This window comes from Trachinotus anak, unplaced genomic scaffold (genome assembly GCF_046630095.1).
Source record: "Trachinotus anak isolate AG129_WGS33_773 ecotype Australia unplaced genomic scaffold, CSIRO_AGI_Tana_v1 ptg000002l, whole genome shotgun sequence".
Classification (NCBI taxonomy): Eukaryota; Metazoa; Chordata; class Actinopteri; order Carangiformes; family Carangidae; genus Trachinotus; species Trachinotus anak.
The window spans coordinates 11766793-11778848 of record NW_027273853.1 but is presented as its reverse complement, the minus strand read 5'-3'; the positions used below and the strand labels follow the sequence as shown (position 1 = coordinate 11778848).

General features: G+C 39.9%; 1 protein-coding gene and 1 non-coding gene across 5 annotated transcripts; both read right to left on the bottom strand.

Annotated features, from left to right (window-relative positions):
- Positions 1 to 917: 917 nt before the first annotated feature.
- On the bottom strand, positions 918 to 11994 carry kif23 (kinesin family member 23). Of its 4 annotated transcripts, XM_071497823.1 has the most exons (24): positions 11854 to 11994; positions 11045 to 11111; positions 10748 to 10876; positions 10263 to 10368; positions 9852 to 9988; positions 9626 to 9738; positions 9370 to 9540; positions 9139 to 9183; positions 7757 to 7869; positions 6917 to 7038; positions 6693 to 6795; positions 6532 to 6611; positions 6331 to 6450; positions 5733 to 5892; positions 4991 to 5152; positions 4715 to 4881; positions 4457 to 4630; positions 4085 to 4294; positions 3247 to 3645; positions 2749 to 2982; positions 2211 to 2299; positions 2028 to 2106; positions 1545 to 1615; positions 918 to 1444 (listed from the first exon to the last, which is right to left on the bottom strand). In XM_071497823.1, the coding sequence occupies exons 1-24, from the start codon at positions 11865 to 11867 to the stop codon at positions 1429 to 1431; spliced, it is 3081 nt and encodes a 1026-aa protein (XP_071353924.1). In that variant the 5' UTR covers positions 11868 to 11994; the 3' UTR covers positions 918 to 1428. The 4 variants fall into 4 exon arrangements, with proteins under 4 accessions (XP_071353924.1, XP_071353944.1, XP_071353934.1 ...); XM_071497843.1 differs by lacking the exon at positions 3247 to 3645; XM_071497833.1 differs by lacking the exon at positions 9139 to 9183.
- On the bottom strand, positions 7586 to 7682 carry LOC139608587 (Z30 small nucleolar RNA). The gene has a single exon (XR_011685057.1). It is a non-coding gene; the product is annotated as a Z30 small nucleolar RNA (small nucleolar RNA).
- Positions 11995 to 12056: the final 62 nt, after the last annotated feature.

Below are 12056 nucleotides of genomic sequence, written 5' to 3'. Positions count from 1 at the left end.
TTGTCACCTAATGACTACTTTTATTTTACCTCTTACTTCTACTAAATTATGAATGCAGTAAGGGAGTATTTTAAGGGTAGCATTGCTACTTTTACTTTAACAATAGAAATGTTCTTAATACTTACAAATATTCCAACACTGGCCCTTATCCCTTTGTTTACAGACAATTGTCCACATTATTTATATATATATATATATATATATATATATATATATATATATATATATAACCAAACTAAACTAAGTCAAGAAGCAACCACAGAATAGTGGAAGCCAGGACACACTAAGGCACTTTAACTCCTGAAACTGACTCGGCCTCAAGGCAACCAACCAGCCTAATTTAATATGGATTCATATACAAGGTGTCTTGTTTAACATAATGAATATCTAATCAAGCATGAGTACAGGAAAGCAATTTCAGCAAAGTAATTGAAAGCAGACTTTGTTTAGATGACAGAGAATATTGCTACACTCTTGGCACAGGAGGGCTCTAACTCAACATTAAATCTCCTTTCGTGGCTCATTTTAAAATAAAAGGGGAGTTTCTCCTTACCAGCTTCTCAACAGTGCTGCTGACAGCTCAGGATTGTTCTTGTTTAAAGCATCATAGAACTGGTCATTACAACAAACACTTAAAATATGTGCTTGTCTTCAGAAAATTAACATTTCTTGTCATATTATTAATATGCATAAAGAACAGTGGCATGAGAGATGCCTTCTAATAGCTGTCAGGCATCCAGTGCCCCTCTTCCCCCTGCAGTGAAATTGAACCCATGTTTAAGATTCATGATGTACTGCTGACCTGTGCTGCCATCTAGTGTTCAGAAATTATCCTGCCGCCAGTTGTTTCATCTTTTGTACTGTACTGTAGTGTCAGTTTTGCATTTGTATATATACACACACACACAACAAACTGGTGCTTTGAAGGAATTTTATTCCTGCATGTACAGTGAAGGCAGGAGAGCTCAGTTTTATATGAAAAGAAAGAAATTCATAAAGAACTGGATTTTTCAAACACTTTGAAGCTCAATATAATTCACCAATCAAGAGACAGGATGTGGAAGACAAAAATCAGTATTGTGGCAGCTTCACAATGACTCCTCATGTGCCAGGCAACAAATGTAACTACATTACACACAAATGTGCAAAGACTCTTTCAGGCGCAGGGTTGCAGTGACTAAATATTTGCCACAATCCACAACTAAATCAAGTAACACTCATTTCTATTGGTTCAAATACAACGTATAAAATATTTTACAAAATAGCTTTGGTGACCCATGTATATACACTTCTGCATATATAAAAAGTGTGGAAAAAATGTTTAAATATTATCACTAGAGCTAAATATAAAAAGGTTAGACTATTGCACAACAGCCAGGTGATGATAGTGAGGAGGGGAGTGATCACTGGAGCAGCTGTCGACTGCTTTTAGGGTTTTCTGCGCCTGCAAGAGAGAGCAAAGTTCATCAAAAACTCCCAACTGTGTACCGCAGTGGAAAACTAAATGTTATTCTCAGACACAATCTGTAAGGATGACAGCTTACTTGGTGATCCCATGATGCTCAAAACCAGGACCCATGTTTGACCCAGCCCTCATTTCCACGGCCACAGAGCACTGGGGAAAAAAAAACAAACAAAAAAACAATTGGAACCCAAATGTACTCAAGCATTGGAAAACTACATGAATGAGAAGACCAACATTAGGAACAACACAATGATGATAAACAAGAGTGGCATGCAAACAAAACAAGCAACAAACTGTTCTGATTTTGAATAAAAAGATAAATGAATAATCAAAATTGTTGATTGTTTCGTCCTGCAGTTTCTCCATTAATATGAGAAAGATCTGCATATGATTAATTTTACCCAATCTTATGATTTCTATAACTGCTACAAGAGGCATATATTTGGTTGTGTCTTAGGCTGGCCACCTTTACCCTCCAACTCAAGCAAAGTCAAGTTGATCACATGATCCATCTTTCTAAACATGCAATTGTAGTTTAAAGAGACTAATAATATCATTGTACCCTCGTCTCCACATCAGTCCAAGCTCCATCTGTTCCATCGCCGCTGGCTGGAGTGCCTTCTGAGGATTTCCTCTTGCGGCTTCAGAGACAAATGTGAAATAACAAAAAAGATGTTAAATGTAATAATATAAATATAATAACAGCTGGTTAACCAGCACCTATTAACCTGCAGTGAACTGCTACCTGGAAGCTGTAGTGAGCTCCTGTTTCAGAGTCTCGATGTCAGTGAACTGGACAGCTTGTCCTCCTCCCCTGGTTTTAATCACCTCACCCTAAAAAAAAAAAAGAACAAGTATGAGGTAGTGGCCAACTTGAGTTCATCCCATGTAAAAATCCTTTAATTATCTAGTATTACTTGTGTCAATTGATAAACAGATTATTTTTTCACATAAAACACAGTGAGTTAGGTGAGGTTAAGTGCAGCATGTGACGTTTGTCTAAAAGAGAAGTGACATGTTCTCTGGATATGCAGCCGATGACCAGCTTCATGTTTTATGGACAAAGACAAAGAAGTGAAAAACCATCAACTGCTTCTATCACCAGTTTCTGTGTCAGCTAAACCTGAATTTGACGAATATATCACTCGCTACTTTTCCAAAAAGAAACCAGCGTGAACATGTCTGGCTGAGTAAAGAAATTAAGTCAAATAGCAAACTGTTCTATCAGGCAAAGGATTTGCTATTTGCAAAATGTGTCTACTATCCTGTCGCAACATACTTACCTTAATAAGTTTGGTCTGTATCTCGCCATCAGAAGCAACCTCCTGGTGTGTCAACACATATCTGTCACACTTTGACAGGGCCTTCTCACTGGGTGCAGACACCTGGATGGCATTGGGGATGACAGGCTGCAAAACTGTACCCAAGTCCAGGCTGGAGGCAGGTTTATGGTCCACCCACTTCTCCCCGCCAGCAGACCGGGAGCGACGGTGCAATGGGCGTACTGGTGTCGCCGTCTACTCAGCAGAGTTGGGAAGCAGCAGCAAAGAGGGTAAAACAAAAAAGTAAAACTTGGTCAAAGGATTACATCAGAGCTTGACAAGGTTTATCTGTCATTAAACTGGTAAATGGCTGAGGATACCTTCACTTGTAGGAACCCAAATTGTGTCAAATAGTAGACTTAATTAGTCGATTTAATTTTGAGGTGCGTAGCGTCTAAAAAGCTGATCAGAGACACCAGTTTTCATCTTAATGCTGCTGCCTATAGCTAACTCACTGACCCTGTAGCTTCTCTCAGTTAGGTCTAGATCAAATGTAGGGGATGGGGAGCAGGCTTCCTCGTCTTCTTTAGCCCAACACATAGCTCTCCTCCTGGCCCGGCTGGCTGAAGGGGCTGCTGGAGACTGAGTTGTTGTGGGCGTAGTAGGTGAATGGTAACCCAGCTGACTGTCCTGAGCTGCCCGCTGCTCCCATACAGAGATGCAGCTCGCCACAGACAAAGCCCTACTGCTACTGGGGACTGGACAGGCAAGCCTTGGGTTTGTCTCAACTTCCTCAACTGTACTGGCACTGAATGGCTGTGACCCTGACCCTGGCTCTGGTTCTGGCTTTGGCTCTGGCACTGGCATTGGCTCAACATAGGGAGAATCAACGGGGCACTGGGGAGCAAAGTGCCAAGTCTGCACAAATACACAGTTAGATACAGTTAGTAATAGAGACACAAAAACCACATGAAAATTAAATGTTATAGTGGTGGTGAAGTAAAGTGCACCATCTAATATAATCAAATACAACAATAATATGTTGTGTTACCATGTTACATTTTTGCTGAGACGGTGTGAAAGAGTGGTGCTATTTTTAGAGTCACCTTCGATATTTTAATGAAGTCAATTGAAAGATTAATTACTTGAGGGTTAAATCAGCGCCTCTGTCACATTCTCATCAGAAATGTTAAAATGCTTTTGTTTCACAAGGGTAGTTACAGGTGCCACATTAAAGCCTTGGTTTGTATCAAAAACATGCAGGTGTTGATGGTAATGTGTCAACTGCCAATGCAACAGGATTAGTAATGTTAGCCCTGGGTAGATGTTTTACATGTGCACTGTCAAAACAACTCACGGGGACAGGTGAGGGCGAGGCCGATCTCTTTGCAGGAAGGCGTTCCTCCCTGGAAGGCCGCTGAGGCTGGGGCTGAGTCTGACGCGGTGGAGGATCAGGACGACCTGAAGTCTTGCTCTCTGTCACGATGGCCTTGAGCTGCTTCAGCTTTTCGTCTTTCACCCACAGCTTGTTCTGCATCTCCAGCTGCATCGCATTAACTCGTCTCTCCTGCACAGTGAGAGGCAGAATTTTGAAGTGAAACACCTCTGAGTGTACAAACGATTGCTGGCTGGCAAAGCTGAGGCATTAGTATTTTGCTACTTAAACAGGCTATAATAAACAAAACGCTAACAAATTTAATAACATCTGTGTTAAAGAGGAGTAACTCACACATTCTTTCTCCCACTTGTGCTGTGTGTCTGAGACCACACCGTGCATGCGCTGCTCCATGCGTCTCTTCTCAGACAGCTCCCTCTGCAGCCTGTGGTCCCTGGTTTCCAGCTCCTGCCGCAGTGAACGCTTGTCATCCTCATAGATTTTAGTTGTTTTCTGCAGGATGTCAATCTGGAACAGAACCATGTGAGACATTTGAGAAATCAAATCTACATGCAGTATTTTTGAGAAGGTTTGAATGTTTTTGTTTCCCACCTTGTGCTCTTGCATCTTGGTTTTCTTCTCCAAGCGTTCCATCTCTGCCTTGTTGGCCTGGATGATTTTGTCTTTCTCTGCCAGTTTGCCATTTTGTTCATGCATATAGTTGTCTTTTGAAATGAGGTTGCTGTCCAGTTGCTGAAGCATAGACTTCATCATGTTAGCTAAAATAATATGAAGGAGACAAAATGCGAACCATGATAAGAAATCAAATTCAAGTAACTTGAACTGTCAAAACCACAAGGTGAGACTTGAGCTAAAAGGAGGAGGCACCTGCTTTGTTGTATTCGTCAATCATCATCTGCCTGATCCTGTGTCTGTTCTGCAGAGCTTCGATCAGCCTGGGCAGGGTGATGTCATCGTGAGGGTCGGTTATCTCAGAGGAGGGTAGAGGTGGGAGGCTGTGCACCAGGTGGTTTATAACAGAGGTCACATCTGTGGAAACAGAGAATTAACACAACTCCTAAAAGCCATTTTGTATTTTAATAAGCATATGAAATATTCCATGGATGAAACATTTACAAAGTATTGGCAGCATTACAAGTACTGGCCCAAATGTAAACACAACACAATGCTGTGTATTTTCGTGGAGATTACGTTTGCAAGAACTGGGCTGTCATATATTTGAGGACTAATGTTATAATGTATTGATATAAGCTCCAGGTGCATATAAGAGCTTTGATATGAGTGAATACATGACTCCGTAATATTTTGAGGGAAAGTTATTCAGTTATTCAGATGAAAAACAAAATCTAAGACACGAAGCCATGACCTCATGCAAATTCTCGTTGAGACTTTACAGTTAAAATTAAAAATATTAATGGACTATTTTTTGATGTGTTTGCATTGTTTTACTATATTTCTATTTAAAAGTGACAATGCATTCTGTAGTTAATTATATCTGCCTGTGTTTAGAGTGTAAATATAAATCAGGCTAATCTTACATTCCAATCAACTAATCAATTAACCCCAGTCTTGTTTAGCCGATTTGGCTTATAGGGTGAACGACTCTTACCTCTGTCTATTGGACCGCCACGCTCCTCCAGCTTGCGAGACAGTTCCTCTTTAAAGGCCTGGTTTCTATTACGGCGGCCTGGAGTGAAGCCACAGATGGGCCTGTCCACTGGCCGAGCAACCTCCACCTCCTGGGTCATCTCTGCAAACCGCATCACCAGCTGTACAAGCAGAGCACGTCAGACAAAAAAAAAACAAAAAAAAAAACACAACAACTTACAAGTTCATTAAAAGAACCAGTGTGTAGGATTTAGGTGATCTGTGTTTTCACTCATGTTTCATCACCTGAAACTAAGAATCGTGTTTTCATTAGCTCAGTATGAGTCCTTCATATACATATAGGGAGAAGGTCCTTTTGCACAGAGCCCTTGATGTTGCACCACCATGTTTCTACAGTAGCCTAGAATGTACAAACCAAACACTGGCTCTAGAGAGGACCTTTTGCATCTTTATATCACCTGAAGGCTAGCGTAGGTTCTCCTATACGCTTTGAAAGGTGAGGGGGTTTTCAGTTGGTTGCAATCTGGATCCACACTAGATTTCGCTAAATCCTTACACACTGGTAAAGTATGGTAAAAAAAAGTGTGAAATTAACCTACCAATGTTTCCTCGTAGTCATCAGCCTTGGGATTGACACAAACAACCATTTTGACTTTTCCCTCTCCATCAAAGTAGTTCTTGAACAGATGGGTGACTTTAGAGTCTCTGTAGGGGACCATCTGTAAGAGAAATATACATTACCTACATGGTCCATCAGTAAATATAATGGCAGTGTTCAGCTTTAGTTTGGCAAGTCATACCTTGTTTGTGCCACACATCTGGTTCTCTCGAAGTGTCTCAATGCATGTCCGCAGGGTCAGCAAAGACTGATTAATGTTACCTGCAAGGGAGGCAGTTGTTAGATCTCACATGTACCTCAGGGCAAATGGTAAAAGCAAATCTTGACGGTTGTGTAACAAACCTGCTTCACGTATACGAGTGCCTTCTGCCCCCGTCCTACCAGTGCGCTCACTTCCGGCCAAGTCTACCAGGCACAGCTGACTGACATTCACCTGGCTCTTATCCTGACAAGCCACATCAAAAAACGGTTAAATATTACAAGTAGTGCGTATAATTCATCCAAATGTGAATTACAGAGCTGCACTCAACTCTGGGACCTGAAATCTGTTTTCAATTTAAACTGACCTGAAGAATGTTATCGCCATCTGCATCAAGAGGAGCCTGAGCCAGTTTAATAATGAACACACTGTGGGAGCGGCTGGACTCTCTGTTCAGCCGGGTGTTCGCAATCTTCCTCTTCTTCTGACCTGGAACAACACAGTATAAGCAACTTTTCAACCAGATTACTGAGGGTTTTCTGCAGCATTCACCAAGTTAAACATAAAACCTTTTAAGAACACAGAATGCAGCTTAATATTCATTTCACAGTAATACTGGCAAAAATTTGAAGGATATCAATGGAAAACAGCAGGAATGATATGGCCCAGAATTATTTCCCAAGAGCATGAATTTGATATGACATTTTCGTGACATCATATTTTTGTCACTCCTTTCAAGCTGCATGTACCAATAATATCATTAAACTCAGACCTGGAGCTGGATAAGCATAATTGCAAACAGAAAACTGATAACTAAATAGACAGTGGGATTAACCATAAAAAACTACCTATTTAAGGTCTACATATGAATTCTACATAACAGAGATTTAGAATAATGCTACTGCAGATTTTCCAGCTAAGTTTTGCTAAATTCACTCACAAAAATATTTACTGCCTGAGGCTATTCAAGACCTGCAGATGCCCAATTTTTCACTCATGGCATCTTCACATGCAATTTCAACTCCTCTTCCATAAGCTGCTCAGAGAGAAGATTAAGTGAAGTCATTACCCAGTCAGAGTTGACCCGGAGGCCAGCAATACCAGGTCAGTCACATCTACAATCATCAGTGCAGTGGTTTTCTCTCCCTCTTTTCTTCCCTTAAATTTAACCCATTCATATCTAAATGCAGGTCTTACAGAAACTTACCTTTCCAGAATACTTGAAATGCTTCCTCAGCAGACTTGACTTCAACTTCCATACAACCAGCCACATACATGTTGTGATTCTGATCCTCTCTGAGGATTTTAGACTGAGGTGGTCTATATTGAGACAATAAACTGTTAGAAACTGAAGACAAGGATTTGCATTTTTCATGCAGTAGATGTGGGTTATGAAACTTTTGAAATGGGGAATATTAATGTTGCTTGATTACAGCCATAGAAAGTAATCAGACCATTACAATCATGAAGTGACATTCAAAGCAAGAGAAAAGACAATCAGGAGCTTTGCCATAACAAGACGACAAGCAGCAGGGGGGTAATCTAATGATTTTTAGGCCCAAAGAAACACTCATCAACACTGGAGACATAACTTGGAGCAGCTCTGTTAGTCATGCTTTTGGGTAGGGCTGGGTATCAAACCTCCAGACTGAATGTATCTGAAGCAGCAATCAGTTACACTATATTTAGCTATATGTTACATTAAAAAATATCTGCATTTTTGGTCATAAACGTGTTGATATTTCTCAAATATATTATCAACTGGTACCATCTCGTCACTTCAGCCTGTAAGCCTTTGAATGTGTGTGTTTTGTCCATGAATTAAATAAGATCAATACTTAAAAATTATTGTTTTGTTATCACTGAAACTCTGGTGTCATGTCAGCACTGGAATAAAAAAAATATTTGAAATGATAGCCCGCCCTATGTTTCATTGACTTCTTAGATGTTATGCTAACTGGTTTTAGATTAGACGTTTTTTACTACAACAAATAAACATATAAGGGGCTATATGTAAGTTTTCTCTAACCACCAAACGTGATTTCTTGCCAGGAGTGGGTGACTGTGATGGTCACTTGCCAAAAGCTTCAGCTATCATGTTTACAATAAAACAAGTTATAGTATAACCCACAATTAGCACTACTTCTTCAGGGCAGCCTGGACACTAGAGTGACTCGCTATCAAAAAGCGATGAGATGGTCTGGCCAAGCTGGGGCTAGCTGCTTAGCATTCTAACTTCAGTAGACGAAAAGATGATAGAATTAGAACCGAAATAGGAGGGCTGCTTTCCACCTCTGGAGACAGCTCTTGGTAAAGGAATTAAGTTTGATACTAAACTGGCAATTTTTCCACTACACTGGTAGGTCAACAGCTGTTAATCCGAATGTTAGCTATGAAGCAATAGCACAAAACTTACATATAGCTCCTTTAACCAACCCATACATAACAACATCTGTGTAACTTTGAAGATGTCTCCAGTGTTGACAACATTTCATTTATTATCTGCGCATTCGTGTGTAACAGGGAAAGGTCATCTAAATCAGGCCACTACTCTGATGTCTGATGTACGAGTATTCACTGGTCACATACATGAACTCAGTGTTCTGGCGCACAGGTGTGCCTCCACCATTCCACCTAGTAAAGAGAAAAGATAATAATTTTGTCTTCCAGCTACTCTGACGTAAAAGAATTAGCTCTAAAAACCACTACATTTAATATTTTTAATAACTGACTGCTCTTTACAGTTAAAACATGATGCTGAGTACACATTCATATAAATATAAAACATATTCCTTTCAATTCATATTTTTCTGAACTCACTTTGGTTTGATTGCATCTTCCTGAGTTTCCTCCAGGAGATCATAGATGTAGTTGTTGTAGATTTCAATGTAGGAGACAAAGATGCTGTAGCTGCTGTCCTCGTCCACACCGTCTGCTTTATAAGCTTCCTCTGTCTTAATCATGTCAGCAATTTCAGGATCAAGCTTTTGTCTAAAATCAAATTTGTGAATTACATGTTACATATCAAATTATATTACATTACAGACCACTGCCATTTTCCAGGACTCAGACTTACCTTGAGGGGGTCGCTTTTGGAACAGGCAAGTTGTTTTCCCGCCTTTGGCGCTCCAGCAAAGCATCAACTTCACTCTGGACATCCATACCATTTTTATCATCTGTCTTAAAAACCTGAATAAACAGAAATTAAATTAGATAAATATGTGTACAGATTTCACAAAGCATTATTTAATTATGTGGGTACAAAAGATGATCAACACTGCTCTTGATTGCTACTTCCTTACATATCTTTTGGCCTGGTAGGGGCCTATACTGTTGAAGATCATGTCGAGGGCACGAGGTAAAAGTCCACCCTGGCCTGGAGAGCCTGTCATAGTGAAAGTCTTTCCACTTCCCGTCACCCCATAAGTAAAGAGCAGGCCTGCAAGAATCAGAAGAGAGAACCAGCTATATACATACCATACATATTTACAATGCAGCTAAGGAAAATTCAGATGTGGTGGTATGAGAAAACAACAAGAGTACTTGTAGGAGGAGAGGGGAGACACAATACAGTATAAAAACTTGGATACCAGACGCTGACGATCTGACATGCAGTCCAGACAGAGTAAAGTAAGTAGAAACAAGCTGACCTGTTATTGTTTAAAAAAATAAATAAATACAATAATATAAAATCAGTTAGCCTATGTTCTTACCATTTTTTCCATGGATGAGGTCATCAACAAGAGGTTTGGCCACATACTCAAAGAGCTCCATCTGAGATACCGAAACCCCAAAGACTTTTTTGAAGGAATACTGTGTCTAAGAAGCAAAAAAGAGGGATTTGAAAATTAAGAGAAGCATATTTAATAACATTAAAGATTCATCAAAATGAAAGTATTCGTCATAATTAAGGAACATGTCCTCCACAGCAACTTTGAGGTCAATCGTTTGTTCTCAGAGGCACAAAACTAATAAACTATATCAGGCTTTGGCTACACAGACAAATTTAGTTTGGATCATTTCATTGTTGGTTTTGGTCTTTTCATGCAATAGGAAAAACGCAGAATATAGCCAGTCTAATCCTTGAAATCTACATGGGAGAGATAATGTAAATGTGACCAATACCTCTGAAAAGTGTCTGTACTTGTACACAAGGGAGAGAAAAACAAACCTACTCCTGGTTCACTACATTAGTTACCTCTTTGTACTCTCCATTGCGGTTTGTTTTGAAGCCTTCAGGGGCATGCAGCTGGATGGTAGTGCTGCTGATCACTTCAATGCAGCACTCTTCATCCTCCGCACCCAGGGGACGTACACGGCAGTACACCTATGTAAAAATATATCAGTCAGCTGTGCTCCGAAGGAATGTACTTTGGAAAAATGATTAGATCAGTAACAAGCTTTGCCCTAAAACTACAACTTGCCAAACAATCGTGTATCACCTCTCAAAAGTATGAATGATACAATTTGTGTTGTTAGCTCTTTGATGACTCACCCCAACTGGGTCTTTCTGGTTGCTGGAAGGCTTTTTGGGAGGAGGCCTGCGGGGGGTTTTACCCTTCCTGAAATTAAAAAAAATATATATCAGTCACGTTTAATTATTACAGTTCAAACTGTGTCTGCAGGGTTCACCTAGTTAAAACTTAAGAATTTTAAAAACCTTTTAATGCCACATAAAATGCAATTTATTACATGTTTCATGATCACACCGATCAATATATAAAAGTATGAGGGAAAATAAAAAGGGATGATTTGAACTGTTTAGTATTATAACAGATTTGTTTTCAGTATTTCGCAGAAATGCTACTGACAGAATTGAATGACTGTGAGCTGGACCCAAAGATGCACAGAAAATGAGTGAATGGATAAACCAGTTAAAGATTATTCATTCTCTCGCCCAGTAGCAATCCACTATCACAGTAACCCTACTTTTAGTTTCTAACTATATGAATTACATCTTCCGCAATTACACATTTTATACCCACCATTACTGCCTACAGTAGGCAAGACAAGTGTTTAGGCTAATTTAAGACTTTTTAAAATACCCCCTAAGACCTTTTTGAGTAAACTGAACAAAGGCTTATTAAGACTGTAATACCTGCGGATACACTGAGCATTAGCATTTTTCAAAGCCACTGGCTACACTGCCTGTTAGCTTCCGGCTAACGTTACTGCTAAAGCTAGTTAACTTGTTTGGATTCGCTCTACAAGCCAGTAAAGTGTAAAACCTCCAAAAGAGTAGCATATTTAATGGCAGTATACTTTTAAAAAGATGGATGGAAAACATGAAGCTACAGTACTTACGCTTGTCTGTTCATTGTAGCCAGCTGCTTGTGATTTTTTACCGTTTCTGTCGCTACAGGTTTGAACTTTCCCTCCGCCTCAAATCACGGGACGTTTTCAAAACGGGCCGTCAGCAGCCAATGAGACTTCAGGACAACAAACACGTGTTTCTGCCGTCACTTCCGAGCCTTTTATGGAAACAACAACAAAAAGAAATGTCGGAT

Coding starts and splice junctions, on each gene's coding strand:
- kif23 (XM_071497823.1), bottom strand. Junction 9,184..9,369: donor GAAGATGCAATCAAACCAAA/GTGAGTTCAGAA, acceptor TCTCTTTACTAG/GTGGAATGGTGGAGGCACAC. Junction 4,882..4,990: donor TGACGAATACAACAAAGCAG/GTGCCTCCTCCT, acceptor ATATTATTTTAG/CTAACATGATGAAGTCTATG.